At 44.2% G+C, this 19,474-nt stretch overlaps 1 protein-coding gene across 3 annotated transcripts in view; it reads left to right on the top strand.

Moving 5' to 3' along the window:
• The first annotated feature begins 230 nt into the window (after positions 1–230).
• The window catches only part of BICD2 (BICD cargo adaptor 2), a 93,205-nt gene continuing 73,961 nt past the window's right edge, over positions 231–19,474 (top strand). For all 3 annotated transcript variants that reach the window (XM_035106323.3, XM_035106322.3, XM_035106321.3), the window contains exon 1: positions 231–965. In XM_035106323.3, the coding sequence (XP_034962214.1) occupies positions 726–965 (240 nt within the window). In that variant the 5' untranslated portion in view covers positions 231–725. The remainder of the gene's footprint in view (positions 966–19,474) is intronic.

Here is a 19,474-nt window from a genome sequence, read left to right as displayed (position 1 = left end):
CTAAACAGAACAGAGCCCTGGTATGTATGTAATTGTTGCAAGACAAGAGGCCATCCGCCTGCAATGTAGCCCAAACGCCAGGCAGTTCTGGGCACGGCCTGCAGGGGGCAGCGCTCAAGCGGCTTCCAGCGCAGCCGATGACGAACAACAGCGCTCGCTGCCAGGTCCTTCCCCTTCTCCAAGAATTCCTTCAAGAGGGCTGGGCCAGGCTTCCATCTGGGGCTCTCCTCCCTCTGCATTGTGGGACTCGTAGTCTTCGGGGCGCAGCGACCGGCTCGGCCTCGGAGGAGCCGGGACTACAAGCCCTATAATGCCTCGGGGCGACTGACTGGCCGTTCCTTTTGAATGATTTCACTGCGGTTTGCCCACATTCCCTAAGCTAGACGAGCAGCAGCAGCAGCAGCAGCAGCAGCAAGAGGACGAGGGCGCAGGAATCATGGTGTAAAGGAGCCGCCGGTTCGCTGGCGCGGGGGACCAGGGGCACAAGGAGCCTGCACATTTCATGGCAGCCAGGGCTAGGGGCGCTGGAGAAGAGAGGGGCATGGCAGCTCGGGGGGTCGACTGGTCTTAAAAACTGCAGGGAGCGGGGCGGCGTTGCTGCTGCCGCTGCCGCCGCCGGATCCATCCTGCTGCTCTCGCGCTTTGCCGCATTTCCTCCCTTCTCCCAACTCCCGTCTGGAGACGTACCACCACCCCGCACTCTGAGCAGCCTCGCCCCCGCCAAGATGTCTCTGGCCGTCGAAGAAGAGGACTACGCCAAGCTGGTGATGGAGTCGGGGCCCGAGTGGCTCCGCACCGAGATCAAGCGGCTCTTCCAGGAGCTGGGCGAAACCACCCGCCAGAAGATCCAGGCTGCCGAGTACGGGCTGGCGGTGCTGGAGGAGAAGCAGCAGCTCAAGCAGCAGTATGAGGAGCTGGAGCTGGAGTACGAGACCATCCGCACCGAGATGGAGCAGCTGAAGGAGGTGAGGGCGGAGCTCACCCAGCCGCTTTCTTCATTTTGCGGGGGTCGTGCGGTAGCAACAGCTGCTGCGGCTGCGTATCTAATGGGGTTTAGCGGGCGCAAGGAGGCGGTGCGCGATGCAGGGGAGAGGGGGGACTGTGCTGAACGCCGGCTGCTTTTTGCGGGAAGGGGCGGGAATAAATATAGCAGGCAGGCAGGCAGGCAGCATGGGCTAATGGTTAGCTCACAATCGAGACTACAGCGCACAAGGCTCCCCTACCTGTCTGCTTGCTTGTGGAGACGTGTGCATTCTGTGGATTAACGTTTTCAGGGGGCAGTGGTGGGTGTTACGGGGAGCGCGCGCGCCTGCCTAGGCGTAAAGGCTTCCCGAGCAGCCCCGTCCCCACGATCGCAAAGGCCAGCTGGGCCTGGCTCGCCAGTGCGTGCCGGGCGCGTGGCAAATGCAGCGCCTTGCAAACCCTCCCCATGGCTTGGGAAGGTCTGCGGGTGCGCAGCTCTCCGCGGAAGGCAGCTGTTGGCTGCCTCGCCTTTTGGATTCGCCCAGCTCGCGGGAGGCTCACCAGCCTTCTCTCTCGCCGGCCCCCGCGATGCAGTGTCACAGAAAGAAGCCGATCCGGAGCCTTCGGCCCTCCCCTTTTGCTGGCGTCACGCCTTAAAGGGGTAGCTCGGCAATGTCTGCGCCTCTAATGCACCGTGTCCTTCCTGTGACATCTGCCGTATCTTCTTGCACTGGCGTGAAATGTGCCGGACAGAGGATACTTTGAGATTAATACTCTTGGGCTCGGGTGACATCTGTCCACCAGAGACCGTCGTTTTCTCTCCTTCCCCTCTTGCAGGGATCTCTCCTGCCTGCCTTGTTGGTGAAGATCCCCTGTCTCCTGCCATTTAATGGGAGGGAACCCAGGATAGGCCTCTGTCAGACCTGGAGGGAATTAAATTATTTCTGCCCACGTCAACTGGCTGATGTAGAGTTTTGATGTTTTGGAAGCATAAATTTGCAGGATTAACGATATTGCTTGACGTTTGTGCAGAAACGAATCTGAATCTTAAATGGCTCAGTTAAGAGTTCATTAGTTTTCAAGTTTTCCTTGCTCAGAGGTTGTAACATTAATATTTGAAGAATTAATATTAGGCGTATTGCTTGTGCCAGCATAAACTGATCAGAGGTCACTGAGTAAATTCAGAAGGCGTCAGAAAGCCTGCTATCTTGAATGCTTGTGCACTTTGAGAATCAGCCTACAATTTTGAAATACTGTTTGGCTCCGTGCAAGCCTGGCCCCTAAGAATCTGAAATATTGTTTTTCTAGTGCTGGCCCATTGTATGTTTCTAGTTATATAATACATGCTTTTTACCAAACGTGTGTTTCACAGAAGGTCTCTTGTGCAGCTACTTGCCTCTCCACTGTTCTCAGTTCATTTCTGTAATCACAAACTAATGGAAGAGTGGGTGCCTACCGGTATGGTTTATAATGTTTTGTGTGTTTTATCCGGTGCTAGGTTTTCAACTCTGGGACATCAGTTGTTTAACTTTTTAGTTGTGCTCTGACATTTTTATTGTGCAAACAACTGTAGTTCTTCCTCCCATCCTGTTGGGGACACTATGGTTGGGGCTGAGGAATTAAAGTAGCTTCATTTTTCTCTGTTCCACTCAACAACATGATAGGAAGGAGGAAAGATATTAAGGGAAAGACTGCAACGATGCGTATTGGGATGGCATGATACACAGATTCTGTTTTGCCATCTCAGTTGTGTGGAGTGGTGAATTAGGAAGGGGGAGACTTATCCCTTGCATGTGGTTTGGAAGTGGCTAACTAGAAAAAAACTTAGAGTGGTGTACAGTATTTGAGGGATACTTTTTGCTCTGGCACAACATGCTTGCAGTAAGTTGCTAGGCATCAGTTGGGCCCTGTGCCAATGGCACCCACATGGAGATCTCTGGATGCCAAGTTAGCGACTGACATTTCTATCTGGCTGGCTCCCCCAGCTTTCTTGAGAAGGTAAGCAGAAGGGCTTATTTATTACATTTTTTATCCCACCTTTTCATCCAAGGAGTACATGGTTCTCCCCCTTCTCATTTAATCTCTACAACAACCCTTTGAGGGAGGTTAGGAGGCTGTGACTGGCCCATGTGAGCTTCGTGAGGAGGGATTTGAACCCTGATCTTCCAGGTTCTAGTCTGATACTGTAACCACTACACCACACTCCTAGAGTACTGCTATGGGTCAGATCTATAAATTAAGTACCGGTAGGTAAATAAATATGGGAAAAGCAAAATGTCCCTTAGAGAAGGATCTGAAATATTTTCCTTGAAGCTTGAATTTGTTTATTCTGGATTGTTTTATTTGATGTTTTAATGCATGGGTAGGCAAACTAAGGCCAGGACCACATCAGGCACAATCACCTTCTAAATCCGGCCTGTGGACGGTCCAGGAATCAGCATGTTTTAACAAAAGTAGAATGTGTCCTTTTATTTAGAATGCATCTCTGGGTTATTTGTGGGGCATAGGAATCTGTTCATTCTTTCCCCCAAAACATAGTCTGGCCCCCCACAAGGTCTGAAGGACAGTGGACAGGCCCCCTGCTGGAAAAGTTTGCTGACCCCTGTTTTAATGTGTTGTAAACCGCATATATACACGCACACACACACACAGAGTATGTATGTGTGTGTATTGTGGGGAGATTGCAATAAAGAACACAGCGGGAGACAGAATGTGGATCCGGAAGGTCGCGCAGAACGAAAGCAGGCGCCCCCTTTTATTGAAAATTTTAAGAACTGTCAATGTTTAACCAGAGGTGCATCCTTCATCCAATGACAATTGGTCAAGCCCCAAAGAGGTGGTGTTCTTGCATAGGTCACATCCTGCCAACATCCCAAAACTCCGCCATAGAGGAAGTGCCTGGTCCTCACATACTCCTCAGACCTCGCCTGTCACATGCCTACTCCTTAAACATCCCCCTCCTCTCAATCTTGTGATCCTTGGGGTTTTTGTCTTTCTCCTCACCTGGGTCTGACCCTTCAGGCTTGAACCAGCCTCCCCTGTTCTAACCTGCTCTAACTGGTTCCATCAGGATCCTCCCAACTCTGGCCAGCCCAGTAGTGACCTGCTGCCCTCTAATGTCCCCCTGACCTAACTTGTGGATGCGTGTTTGTGCATACTGACGTACAGGAAGGTTTGCCAGCACTGTACGTTGTGTTTGACAGCTGAGGGTTTGATAGCTAGCTTTTTATCTGATGCAGTTTGCCAGCATCAATCTAAAATCACTGCTACAGAGTGTGTGTGTGTGTGTGTGTGTGTGTGTGTGTGTGTGTGTGTGTGTGTATATATGGTGGTATAGAAAGGAAATGAATAATAACCACTATAACAACCAACTAAGTTTGTTAGTTGGTCTCTAAGGTGCTACTGGAAGGAATTTTTTTAAAATTTTGTTTCGACTACAGCAGACCAACACGGCTACCTACTTGTAACTAGAACAATAACGTTATATTTCATTGCAAAAAAAGAGTTACCTACACATTCAATTGTGGTGACTGTGACCCAGGTTTAAAGTGCCATTTGGTGTTTAGCTTATATATCTGAGTTTCTAACACTGGTACCAGCTGAGAGCCATAGGAACTTCGAAACTCCTCTCACCCTGAAATCTGGCAGTAGTGAGGGCAGCAGTGCAAGGCCAACTTAAATGTCTCCTTAAGAGAGCAAAATCAGAGTTGATTTAATTAGATACTGCAAATCCCTGTGCTGATGCAGTTTCGTAATGAAACCTGATTTAGAGCAATGTGCTTAATAGTGTCCACATTAATTAAAGCAGGGTGTCTTTCAGGACCCATTTAAAGCTGTACATGTTTTCAAATATTTTTATATTGCTGGAAATGCATGTCTGTGGACTCGTGGGTATGTCTGGAAATGCTAATATGGAATCATGGGGAAAGTTATTACTGTATATAGGGAATGTGTTTGTATGTGTCAAAACAGTTTAATCTCTCTTTGCTCTCTGTTCTCCACCCCTTCTATTCTGTACCTTGTGCTAATGGAGCATCTGCATCCATTAACATGAGCACAGATGTGAGGACTTTTTGTGGGTCGATGATAGGCGGAGGGGAAGAGGGATTTCAGTGATCAAAGCATAGGAATACACTCAATACAGCATCCCTTTCTTAGCTCTTTGCCCTTTCATCTGACTCCTAGAACTGGAATATGTTACGCAAAAATAAGCAGATTATAAGCACATGCTCTCAATTTGCATGATTGACAGAATTCAGTTTTTGTTTGTGCAGCATTTTTAAAAACCTGAAGTATATACACAGTGTTGATGCAAGGACTGATTGTCTATGGGCTGGCATAGGGGAAATTATAGTTTTTTAGACCTTTATGATGTTATGGAGGAATCTGGATCCCATTAGAGATTGACTAAATCTTTAACAGATGTATGCTGAACAGGCTTTTGTGGTGGGTGGGAGGAAACCTATTTAATGTCTATGCCCCCCACCTCTGAACCTGTTTTTTTTTTGGTAAGTTTACTTAGAAGATTTTTAATATTATCTTGTACACAGGAGTAAATTTGCCTGATCATAGTGGGGCTTACTTGATAAGCTACAGTTCTGTGCTGTGTTTTCAAGTTGCTCCACAGGAATGTTGGCTTTAGAAGCTGCACATATTCTACAATAGAAGTTCCTGAGCGTATGAAGTAGAGAACCTTATTCTCTTTGGTTTCAAAACTCAACCCGAATGACAGTATTTAGGCTGTGCTCACAACACATGGCATAGTGATGTAGTCATACAGTGAAATCTGATCACTCTGTCCTCATTTGCACACAATGCTAAGTGAAACCATGGCTTACCACAAACATGCAGCCTCTTGGAGAGAAGATCACAGACACTTTGCTCCTCCCTCATTGTTCTGATGTTGCGCTAAGCCATGGTTTGGCTTAGCATGTCGTCTGAACCCAAGCTCATGGTTTTGCTCTCCCAGGCAATCCATGAGCTGTAAAACAATGGACAAGCTTGTGGTTGTTTTGGAGAGTGCTAAACCGCAAACCTAGGTTCAGGCTATAAGCCAAACCATGCTTAGTTCAGCACAGCACAACAACAGAATGTCTGGAGGAGGAGCAAAACACAGTCACAGTCTCCTCCAGAAGCCGGCATGGTTGCTCGTTTATGCTAAGCCATGGTTTGGTTTAGCATTATGTGAGAACCAGACCTCTGAAGGCATCAATGCACTGAAAATTGGTGGCTGTGGAACTTCTGTAGGATGAAGCCAATATAATTAGGAGTATCCTTTCTTTTTTTAAAAAAAGAAAAAGTGGGTCCTGCAGCCAGTCATCTCAGCATTTTTTGTAGAAACCAGCAGACCATTTATGGAGATTGTCAGATCCAATAACTGCTAATTTGAGATTGTCATACAAAGCAGGTTCTTTAGACTTTGGCAGCCAAGTACATTTTAAAAAGAAGTACAGGGTCATTAAACAAAATGAAGCAGACCTTTTGTGAAGACATCCCTGTTAGTTTTGTCATTCCATCTATTTATTATGCTCCAGCACGAGTGTCATTGCTTATGTGGCCAAAATAGTACCACCCACACACAAGACGGGGATGTATCAACAGGCTTGGAGAAGTACTAAATTTTTAAAGAAGAAAACTTAGGATGGGAATCCCCACCCCTACTCCAACAGTTAGTGACTATACCGGGTTGCCAGACTCAATAGTGGACAGGACTTCTGTGCCTTTAATTGCCCTGCTCTTGGAAACCTTAAAGAGAAACCAGCAGACCCTTTGCTTGGTAATTAATTTGCTGGTTTCTCTTTAAGGTTTCTAGACTCAAAAGAGAGCAGGGCAATTAAGTCCTGTCCTCTATTGAGTCTGGCAACCCTACTATAGTATGCTGACTGAATGTTGAGGGAGGTAAAGCAGAAAACCCAGTGAGAGGAGGAATGGAGAATTGTGGATGAGGGCCTGGCTGACTAGCACAGTGAACAGGAGCACTCCACGCTGCAACACTTCATTGTTCTCATCCACTTGCATAATAATGCTTATGTTGGGAATGATTTTTATATATATAAGAGCTTACTAGGGATGAAAGGATCTGTCCATTCTGGTTGCCTCAATTTCTCATTTTTCCAGTCATAAAATCAAGTCTCTTCATTTATTTGTTTAAATTATTAGTTGCCCTTTTATTACAAAAGCAACTCAAAGCCATGTGCAACAATAATCAAATGACATTCAGGTTAAAAGCCAAATCAAATAAAACAGAAAAATCTAAAACACATCCATATTTTTAGAAGGCAGGATTGAAACATCTCACCCACTAAAAGAGGCCATGGATAGTTAAAAGCCAAAGGCCTGTTGGGAAACAAAGTATGTATGCGTGATGCCTAAAAGTATGTAAGAATGTTACCAGGTGAGCCTCTTTGGGGAGAGCATTCCACAAGTGGGGAGTCTGAAAATACCCGTTCTTGTGTTGTCTCCCTCCAGAACTCCTATGGAGGGGGCACACAGAAAACAGCCTCAGATTCTGGTCAGAGTTGGTGAGGAGGTCTTTGAAGTATTGGGCTCCTGAGCGGCATAAGGCTTTATAGTTAAACCCAGTACGTTGAACTGGGCTCAGAAACTCATTGGTAGCCAGTGCAATCTGGCCAAGATTGGTGTTTTGTGCTCTGACTATCTTGTCTTAGTGAGCAACCTGGCCACTGAATTCTGGGCCAACTGTAGTTTACAAACAATCTTCAATGGCAGCCCCACATATAACTCATTGCAGTAATCTAACCTAGAGGTTACCAGAGTGTTGACAATAGAAGTTAGGCTATCCCTGTCCAGAAAGGAGCCAGAGTTGGTGAAAAGCCTGCCATGCCACTTAAGACTCAAGCAACAGTGATGGATCCAGAAGACCTCCCATGTATCTGCTCTTTCAGAAGTAGTGTAACCACATCAAGAGCAGGCCACCTGGTCTAGGGAACCAGACACTAACAGTGCCTCAGTTTTATCTGGATTGAGCTTCAGTATACTGACATACATCCACTTTATTACCAAAGCAAGACATTGGTCCAGCTCATCCATTGCCACCCCTGTAGATGCAAAGGAGAAGCAGAGCTGTGTATCACCAGCATATTGTTGACAATGAACTCAAAGACTCCAGATGATCCCATTCAGCAGTTTCATGTGGATGTCAAACAACATCACATGTTATTTTAATTAATATTTTCATTTTTGTGCATACTTTCCCTTAATATATGCATTTTTGAAAACCTTGGTTGGAGAACTTCATCACAAAATATGGCTGTGTATAAATTTAGAAGGATAGCTGTGCTTCAGAAAGAGGTAATTTAGTAGATTTGGCTTTAAATGTGTACTGAATTAAATTTCTCCTCTATTCCTTGTCCTCATGTTAGTTAATGGTTGAAAGGTAGGTCTGTAATGTAATTTCTCTTTCTTTCTTTCTTTCTTTCTTTCTTTCTTTCTTTCTTTCTTTCTTTCTTTCTTTCTTTCTTTGTCTCTCTATTTGCCTCTGCTTTACATCCTGAAATTTTATGTGTGAAAATGTGTATTATTTCCTCTGAGGAAGGATGTAACTAGAACTTGTACAGTCACCATGTTGTTCTCTTTGTGCACGGTAAAAAAAATTCTGCAGCTAGTGGCTTAACTAGATCCATGTGCACATTCCCCAACATTACCCTATCTTGGAGACTTTTGACAGCACAGACCATCTGTTTTGCCATGTGCATGCTGGGCCAGGTTTGCATGCAGAAACATGTTTGGTGCAGAAGCTTGCTACAGTGCATGAAGATCTGTAAATGATGTCACTTCCATGGAGGAATGATAAAGTGTAAAATGCTCCCAGCTAGCTTTTAGGTGAATCACCTTGCTTCATGAGATAAGATGATTCTGTGCTTATCCTCATCTGATCTTTGTAGGACTGTCCCTATTTCCACACAAAGAATCTCTCACTTACTTGTGGAAATGTATTCTTCAATTGATGTAGTTTCTCATTTTCCTCCCTTAAAGGGATTCTGCTTTAGATTCAGGAATTCTTTGCTTACCTCGTCTTATAATTAGCAGCAGTGCAAATATTATGTGAAATAAAATGTAGCATTTGCAGGAAAAATGTCAGGTGTGGACTTGCTATCCAATAAGATTAGACTCATTTGCCATATTGATTTGTTTGGATAGCCAGATCCAAATTCTGCACTTTGAATGCCCCCAACCCATTTTCTGTGAATGTAAATTGCAAATTGCAAAACAGGGTAACAAGTAGGCATCTGCAATAAATGTTGAACTGGATCGGCAGAGAGCAAGGAAGAAATAAGAATATATGGGGGGGAGCAGTTAGGGTCAGCAGTGGAGTTGGGAGTACTGGAGAGGTTCTGCAAGACCCGTGTGCTATTTTTCCTGATAAGTGAACATTTGTCCTAGCCTCTTCTGTTCTTGATTCTTTGGGTGGGATTCTACTGAGTTGTTGCATGCATGGTGTGAGGTCCACTCATGCAACCCTAAGTCTGCTCTGGCTAGTTGGAGGAACCTCCAGAACACAGTGGGGGGAATATTGTTGCATGAGTGGAACCTCATTCTGCGCTTGGAGCTATGTGGTACTCCCCTCTTTAACTCATGCCTTTTTGGTACAACCATGAAAGTTAGTAGCACTAAGAGCAGGGGTCCCCAAACTTACCCGGCTTTGGGCCGGATGCCTGCCGTGCCGATCGCGTGGTGGGCCGGGGGGGTGGGGGAGCGTGCATGGGGGTGCGGGAGCGCGTAGCTGTGCATGCCCATGCACATGCGCAAACACTATTTCTGGCACACTCCCGACCTGGAAAGCTCTGGAAATAGCTTGTGCGCAAGCCTCCTCCGACCTGGAAGTACACCGGAAATGACGTGCGTGCACGCATGCTACCTCCGTTGCTTTTCCGGGTTGCAAGTCGGCAGCCGCGCCGCACTGTGCCGGTAAGAGCGGCAGTGGCAGCGGGCGGCGGGAGTCCCCGGGGGCGGCATAAAAGAGCCTCGAGGGCTATATGTGGCCCCCGGGACGTAGTCTGGGGACCCCTGACTAAGAGCAACCAAGTAAATCCAGGGTTTAGCTGCACCTTTTAACCTTTGCTTTTGGTTGGAGGGGAAAAAGCATCCAGTCCTATGTGAGATAGCCACATACAAATCAGGGTTCCTTCTCTGAAGTTTTGCAGAGTCAACTTTGACTTGAAAGAGGGATTGTATGCAGAGCCTAATTATCTGCAGTCTTGACAATTCATTTGGTGGGGGCTGGGGGGAACAAAGGCCTACAATCCCCGACTTCAAAAGAGGTTATCTCCTTTGCCTAGTGCTTTGATCTGTATTAAGTGATGTCTGCAAGATTTATAGCTTGCTGGAAACTGAAACTGAAACTGGCTCCTCCTGTTTGGAACTGCTTTCTGATTAGCCAATGGTGAGGCCAGTGGATGTAATTCTCATGATTCGATTCCTTAGCGCTCACAGACCTGATAATAGTTTGAATCATTTATTTCTATAATACAAGGGATATGCAATAGTAAGACATACATATATATGAGATTGAGTGGTTGGCTTAAAAGATGAGGCCAGAGCCTTTTAAAGCTTTTGCAGAAAGGGCGTAGGTGTATTGCTAATTCAAAACCCACATTCCTCTTTACATTTGAGGTGGTTATTGGGAAAGGGCGAGGATACATTTGAGGTGGTTATTGGGAAAGGGCGTAGCTAAATACTTTTAGGTCTTGCTGATTTTAGTGTGGGGGCGCTTTGGGGAGAGAATAAGCCATTTTCATTCCAAATGGCCACTTAGCAAAGAACTTCATGTTCAGCAAAATTATGCGATAAAAAGCTTTCTTAAGTTAAGGAAAGTACAAATTTGTTTTTTAATGCTCTGCCGTGTAACAAACATGCGAGACCAAATACCTCCGGTATGTAGAAATTGTTATGAGAAAAACTGCTCCTTTTTCCTTATGGGGTACCCAAGCATACCTGCCAAGTTGCTGTCAGAGAAATAAGGGACCGGGCCGGAAATAGCAGACCGGAAGTAGCGCTGCCGCCACTTTGGAACGGGGCGGAGCATGCTCAGAAGTGGCTTTTGATGCTGCTTTGCCAAGTTCCAAAATGACCGCCGCGCCAGAAGTCGCACTGCAGCCATTTTGGAACTGGGCAGAGCAGCATCAAAAGTCACTTCTGAGCATGCTCCACCCAGTTCCAAAAGGCCGCCGCGCCAGAATAAACCGGGAAAAAACAAAAAAATCCGTTTTTTCCCAGTTAGGAACAGCTGGAAAAACGGGGATTTCCCGGGGAAAACGGGAGACTTGGCAGCTATGTACCCAAGAGCCCATACAGAGTCCTTTTGTAGGTTCTCTATCAGTAAGAGAAAATACCAGAGACCAACCAGAGAATATTGAGAAGCAAAGCAGCTAGTAAGCCTGATCTTTATTAAAGCTGTTGCAACAGGGTGCTCCCCACACACACGGGGCAGGGGAGGGACCCAGAACAAAGGTGTGCCCGCCCTTATATAGACTTATTAAATTGCCCACCCTCAAACTCCAGATCATACATACATGGCAGAAGGGGTGTATCCCAGGACCACCTCCCCCAATGCATCATACATACATCATAGGAGGGGCGGACTACAACAGAAATCTGAGTGCGTTGTTTATTTCTCTTGTCTGCTAGGTTGCTTGATTGGATTACCTGGGCATCCTGGCCACTCTCTTGTTATTCAGTTTCTGAATCCAGGTCACAGGCTCACACCCTATTCATATCTTAAATGTGCCCTTGAGATACAGGATTTGTGAAAGAGACAATGGGGAGATTTCCCATTTGCTTCGACCTTGCAGAGAAATATTTGAGGTCATTTTGGGAGAGAGAGAATGGTTTCAGGACTTTTCTGTGGGTTTCAGACATGTTGTACGGTATACATATTTGTATGTGTTTGTTTGGTACATTTATGAACACCTATTTTATATATAAAAGACCTTAAAATTCCTACAACAAAAGCAACCCCTTTTAAGGAGAATGATCTTAGACTAGCTCAATGGTTTACTAAAAGCCAAAGTCTTGGTTCATGTATTGGGCAGAAAATCCAGGTAGTTCCCTTTAAGCTGAGATCATGTCCAAAGGGTCCCCAATGTCTTCTTAAATGAAGTGGATGGTGACTGCGGAAGGGGGACTAGCTGGTGGTGGCACCTCAACTTGCAGTGCTGTATCTAGCACCACTTGCCTCATGCTGTGTTGGGCATTACTGTAGTGCCTAGACTGGAGTGTTTGGTGCCATGCCAATAGTTGTCCCCTCACCACCACCCCGGCCCAACTTCTATCTTTTTAAATCTGCAGTAAATTTGTTGGTTCTGTTTCTGATCTTATTTAAAATGCTGTCACTGTTTTTCTATTGCTGATGTTCCACAGGATTGTATTTTATATGAATCATGTTAGTTTGTTCCTAGAATTTATTTGCAAGCTGTTTTTGAAAAAAATCTTTAAAATTATAAGGTAGGATTTTATTTTATTGCAAGCACATGCTGCATGTGGCATGGGGCCCAATCCACCAGGGATTTTATTTGTTTAAGCTCTTGAAAAGCTGTTGTTTATTCCATTTAGGGCACAATCCAATTCTCTTGAGCAAACCTGTGGCTGGATCTGTAGTCTCCTCCTCTTCTGTCTGAAGTGCCTGCCTCATTTTGGCTGCGCAAACAATTTTTTAAAATCTCTCTCTCTCCCCCACCCGTAATAATAAAGAACAATAGAGGGGCTAAGGCAAACTGATAAGTTTTTAAATTCTAAAAACTTTGCTTACAATAGAAGGAACTAATTTGCTTCATGTATTCCAGTTTTTCTTGTGCAGGATGTCTAGAAGAACCAGTTAGCCTGCATATTCTAGACATTTTCTTTTATTTATGCACAGGTAGCATTCTCTTAGGCTGCAATCCTATATACCCACTTATCTGGAGCTAAGCTGTATTGAATTCAGTTAGACATACAGTACGGTATCTTCTGAGTATATAGGATTCTGCACTTATATGTGTAAAATAAGAATGTTTTTGGCCTTTCTCTGCCCCCATCTACCTTGCCCTTTTCCTCTACATACAGTGAGGTCAGTTGCTCAGAGCTTGGACTCTTATGATGGAGAGTTGCCAAGAAGCAGAGTGTTTTCTTGGAGGAGAATTGTTATTGCAACCTGAGCAAAACCAAGAAGAAATATCAAGAAGCCCCAAATAATTTTACAGATGGCCTGAAAATGAGCTTTAAGACCCAACTTTTTTTTACCTCTCCCCAATGTGTTGGGATACATTCACCAGCACAGCATCTGCACAACTTGCCCTGGCCTATATCCTCTGTTCGTTTTTTTAGGTGACCTGCCTAATTGGAGACTGTAAAAATGTGTTGTCTGAAACAACTTTGTGTCTTAAAATGACTATGTCTTTAATATTTATTTAAAGCATTTATACCAAGGTGCGCTGGACATTGCGATAAAGCAATCCAATGCAAAACAAAAAATGGAGTATGCAATTAATACGATCCAGTAAAAGCAACCTATCACAATTACAGTAACTGGGAATCATTCAATTGGATTTGGAGGCCATGGAAAGTTTTAATAACTAGATGATGTTTTGAAGAGCAATTAGAAGCTCATTACAGTACGTGTCTGCTGTGTTTCAGTGGGAAGTTTATTTCATAGGCTGGGGACCACCATGCAAAAGGCCATCCACCCCAGTTACCTCTGCAGGTGTAGATTATCTGAAATAACACTTTCTCCCATATAGATCTGCCTGTACATGTAATATTTTCAGGGGAGACCCCATTAGTTATGCCATGGCTTGCAGAGGTTTCTTTTTGTGGCAGCTTGGAGGACAGCCTTCTCTATGTCCATGTTGGCCCCCAGTTTGTGGAGGGAACTCATCTCCGAAATACATCAAGCACCAGCTGTGGTGAGCTTACATTTGCTTTTTAAAGCGTATCTATTCACTCACTCTTTACTTATTATTTACCTGATCAGTACACAAAGCCTTAAAACCTTGTCCTGGGAGCAGATTGGCACCCAGGCCAGTCAGTGCCAACCTTTGCTTTCAGGCGTATCGCACAAGAGTTGAATTTCCCTGAAAGCCTGTATTTGAAGGCTCACATTTTTGTGAGCTGAAGCCATGTGATGTGATAATAGCCTCCTTCTGAGCAGTGGGCGGCAAGGAGGAGCTGGGGGCAGGGGGCAGTGAATAGCTTCACCATTTTCTGTTCCCATTCTACTGTATGTGAGGTTATGACTAATCAGTTACACTGCAGGGGCATAAGGCGACTTCCAGTGGGTGATTCATTCTCCAGGCATTTGTCTGGGCTCTCTCTCTCTCTCTCTCTCTCTCTCTCTCTCTCTCTCTCTCTCTCTCTCTCTCTCTCTCTCTCTCTCTCTCTGTTTTTCTTTGCCTCTCCACTTCTGGCAGAATGCAGAGATGTATTTGTTCAGAGTTGGTAGCTGAGCAACAGGGAAAAATATAGCATGGATTTGGAATATGATCTATGAAAACTTTAACACAAGGAAGGGACACAAATAAACTTTGGCATCTAAGTAATTCTCACAACGAAGAACAAAAAAGAAAGAATTAGACTCTGACTGGATCCTTGGTAGCGAGAAACTGCCGATCTTGCAAGAAATAAACGGGCTGATGTGGGAGGAGAATTCTACCCCACCCCCAGGACATTATTCCTGCAGGCTATTTTGTTGTTATTTATTTATTGCAGACTTTTTTTGCCATAGGCTGATTCATTGAATTTGAACTTTGCTAGTTCAATGTTCCATGCTAGTTGTATGGTAGCTTGCTGTATGAGATTATAATTCTTTATCGAAGGTGGGGGAGGAGATGTTTAAAAATAGGAAAGAAAATAAAATGCATTGTTAGATAATGGCTGGGCAAATGTCCTAGGGGAAAGTTTCCTTGTAATTGTGTATATGCTGTATTAAACGAGCCCTTCCTTTACCTTCATGTTATGTTGGTATAAACAAGAACAGTCATACCTTGGAAGTCAAACTGAATCTGTTCCGGAAGTCCGTTCCACTTCCAAAATGTTCGAAAACCAAATTGCGGCTTCTGATTGGCTGCAGGAAGCTCCTGCAGCCAATCAGAAGCCATGGAATCCCCGTCAGACGTTTGGGTTCCAAAAGAACATTTGCAAACCCGAGCAATCACCTCTGGGCTTGTGGCGTTCAGGAGCCAAAACATCTGAGTTCCAGGTCGCTTGACAACCAATGTATGTCTTTTATATTTTTACTGCAATTTTCTGAATAACTAGAATAAGCAAAGTTCACTTAGCTGAAGTGAATTTTTTAAAAAAATGGTTGTATAATCTGAGGCAGGGGTGGGGCAATGCCTCACTGGTCCTTAGGATTCTCCCCAGACTATGCTCACCACCCCTCCAAGCCCTGAATCCTCCTTCATTGATTTTGCTGGGTGGAATGTCATTCAACTTTGACAATGCCTCTTGCTCGCCTCAATGGAGGTGACAAAGATGTGTGTGCACCTTCCACTTTTGTATGGCTGGAATGTAGTTTACTGTACAAAAGGTGAGAGTCACATCCTTTGTCTGGCCACTCTTGAGGTGCTGCCCGTAAAGGAATGCAGTCCTGGCTTCAGAATACTTGCTTCCTAGTCAATAAGTTCAGGATTGCAGCCATACTCCCAGTTTCTGCTTGTGTGTTCCTGGTGGATTATGCAAACTGTTTGAACCAGCGGATAGGAACATAGGAAGCTGCCATATATGGAGTCAGACTCTAGCTCAGTTCTGCCTACTCTGACTGGCAGCAGTTCTCCAGGATTTGAGGCAGGGGTCTCTGCCTTCCCTACCTGGAGATCTTCTACATGCAAGACAGATGCTGTGCATTGAACTACATGGCCTTTTGCTGATGCTGGAGTGGCTCTTGGCAAGCAATAGAAGATGTTACCTGCACCGTGGTGTTATATCCTCTGGCAGCTATGAAATGCCTATATATATATATGAGAGAATATTGTTGACTGATACATGTATGTTTTAACAATGGTTTTGTTTCAATCTGCCTGTTGTTGTTTTTATGCCCTGGGGCTCAACAAAGAAACTAAATTAACTTTGAGGCTATATAATCATCATTAACTGCCATAACGTAACTGGCAGTGTCAGCAGCTGACAAGTCTGTGCCTGAAAGTGTGTGCAATCTTAGGGTTAGAGTGGCGGTGAAGGACTGAACCTATTTGGAAAGGAGGAATGTGAGCAAAAGCTGAGACATCAGGAATAGAGAACCTGCACACCCACCAACCCACCCCATCAATGTAAGACTCCCAACCCCAGTCTAGGGGTGATTTTCTAGACCTGCTACACTGTTCCATCCCTACAGAACAGCCATACTGCAGCGTTTCTCAACCGCTGTTCCGCGGCACACTAGTGTGCCGCGAGACGCTGGCTGGTGTGCCGCGACGTGCGGCGACGAGAAGGGCGATTTGCATTGTCACATGCCTGGCGGCCGCCCTCAATCTTTCCCAACATCAGGGTCTTTTCCAAGACCCTTGGATGGATAGATTTGGCAAATGCAGTATTCTCCCCCAGCAGTATGCTGGAGCACAATTTTTGCATTCACTAAGCAAGATCGCCATGCTTTCATCTGTTTTTCACAAAATGCTGCTTTAATTTTCAGGATCAGCTTTAGTCTGCTGTTAAAGCAGAAGCTGGTTTGTTGTTTTGGCCCTGCCCATGTTTCCCCTCTGCATTTCGAATCATTTAGCAATGTTTTATGGACAGGAAATAGGAACTTCTGGTTCATACACACAGCTGGTTTGAATAAATCTCAAACCAAAGGGAACATGTGGAACTCCCCCACCCCCAGATGGTATCCAAGGGATCTCTACAGAACTCAGATCAAAACTTGTGCAGTTCCAATGGAGTGTTTGTTAAGACTACAATCTTTGTAAGGGGCATTTTAAAGACTTTTATTTAGTCCAACTTTCAGCTTGTCAAAATGACAAAATAAAGGGCTTCCAAATCAATGAAATGTCCTGAATTTAATCTGAATCTGTTGTTTTTATACAATTACAATATGCTAGTGAAAGAGAATTTAACCATAATTCACAGTGATGTGGTATATGCAAATATTTTTGGACATTTTAAATGTGATTTTCTTTTTCATTGTATTGTATTTGCGTTTGCCACCCTGAGCCTCTTTGGGTGGAAGGGTAGGAGAGAACATTTTTTAATAATAATAATAATAATAATAATAATAATAATAAATAGCAAATGGTATTCTTAAGCCTTAAAATGGGTTCACTTAATTAAGCAGCCCCCTTAGGCAGACGGGATTGTAAGGGATGAGGAACATACAGTATTGGCATATGTGGTAGGGATGTAACTATGTACAGTGCATAAGTTCTAGAAGCAGGTTGTAATGGAGATTGCTATTATTGTTGGCATGCAGGTCACCCTAGATGCTAAGCCATGTATCTTATGCTGCCAGCGAAGTCTTAATTCTCAACAATTAATTCTATATCTATTGTTGCTGCTCATCTTGTGATCTCTCAGGGGTGGAAAGACACATCTTGTTATCTATGGATCTGTGGTTTTAAAAATTCATGTTTATTGCCATTTCTGAAAACTGACTCATAAAATATGTGCTGCCAGGGGCGTTGTGGACCCCTCCAACTTTGCTTCTGCTTGGGAGCCAAACAATCTCATGGTTGGCACATTCACACTAAATATAAGTTTATTTGGCAACAGCCATGAATATTTGGTATGTAGGGTTGCCAGACTCAATAGTGGGCAGGACTTCTGTGCCTTTAATTGCCCTGCTCTCTTTTGAGCCTGGAAACCTTAAAGAGAAACCAGCAGACCCTTTGCTTGGAAATTAAACAAAGGGTCTGCTGGTTTCTCTTTAAGGTTTCCAGACTCAAAAGAGAGTAGGGCAATTAAAGGCACAGAAGTCCTGTCCACTATTGAGATTGGCAACCCTATTGGTATGTTTGGTACAGATATGAACCACTATGTAATTTATTTTATGCCAGTCATTCTTTTTATGCTTTCTATGCTTAGTATGCTTATTATTTTATTATCTTGTGATTTTATTTTTTCTGTTTTTATGACTGCTTTTAAGCATAGCTGCCAAGTTTTCCCTTTTCTCGCGAGGAAGCCTATTCAGCATAAGGGAAAATCACTTAAAAAAGGGATAACTTGGCAGCTATGTTTAAGTACAGATAGAGTGAACCCACAGCATCAGCAGCTGGCCACAATCAACCTTTGGGAACGTTATTCTCTATTTAGGTAGGACTGCTTTTAAAGGAAGGGCTGGTTCTGTGATGTTTTTATTGTAACAAGCTGTATGTGATCTTTTTGTGTGTATACATTTTAATTCTAGTGCTTAATTTATTAAAGTTAAAAACAATAAACAGCCAAAGGGTTTTCTTTTTCTTAGTAAAAACTGTCCCATTAAATTTCAGCTCAATCTCAGAATAAGGCCTGGAAACAATTGCATGGGCATGATAACAGGGCTTTAGTGGCATGGCAAGACTTATAAGTTTCTCATAGCTGCGCATAGAGAGTAGTTTTGCATATAAAGAGCTCCAAGGATCAGTCCAAATGCAATCAAGGAAACCTGTAAAGGCTACAAGAGAGGAACAAACCAAAAACAAAACCTAGCAGCCCCAAATCAGTTTGATACCTGTAATTCTCTCCCTGGAAGTACATCTCTGGCATGTTTGGCAAGCAACACAAGGGACATCGGGGATCAGAAATGGCCCATGCAGTTTAGAATCCTGGGGGCAAAGAAGGCCATGAGAGTCCCTATGTCAGTGGTGGCGAACCTTTTAGAGACCAAGTGCCCAAACTGCAACCCAAAACCCATTTATTTATCGCAAAGTGCCAACATGGCAATTTAACCTGAATACTGAGGTTTTAGTTTAGAAGCTACGAACATGAGTTTGACCAAACTGTGGGAGGCAGTGCAAGACAGGAGTGCCTGGCGTGCTATGGTCCATGGGGTCACGAAGAGTCGGACACGACTAAACGACTAAACAACAACAACAAAGTTTAGAAAAAACAACTCATACATTAGGGTTAATGTAACCCTTTTCATTGATATATAATTTTATGGTACAACTTGGTGTTTTTTTTAAAAAAATAATGTTTAGGGATTCTCTCATTTTGACTCAAGAAAATCACCATCAGGAAAAATAAATACACTTCTAATTGGGAAAAATAAATACAGTGAATTTCTTCACCTATTAAATTCACAAAATGTTTAGGGGCATGTGTCCCTACAGAAAAAAAGTAGTGTTATGAAGCATCGAACCTTGGAAATACACTTTCCCCAGAAGGTTCACTGGAGGGCTGTACTAAGAGCTACTAAGAGCTTGGAGGGGGGATTGTCCAGAGTTGTTGAGCTTTTTGGGGGGGATTATCAAGAGTTGTTGAGCTTTTTGGGGAGGAATTGCAGAAAAATGCTCACCAACACCACAGACTTACACCGATCGTCTCCACTGCAATGGCACCCAATCGAAAACAGCCCTTGACACAGCCACCGATCACACAATCACACGCA

Source organism: Zootoca vivipara, chromosome 2 (assembly GCF_965207765.1).
Source record: "Zootoca vivipara chromosome 2, rZooViv2.hap1.1, whole genome shotgun sequence".
NCBI classification, from domain to species: domain Eukaryota; kingdom Metazoa; phylum Chordata; class Lepidosauria; order Squamata; family Lacertidae; genus Zootoca; species Zootoca vivipara.
Note: the sequence above shows the minus strand (reverse complement) of the source record. Positions and strands in the feature narration are given on the sequence as shown.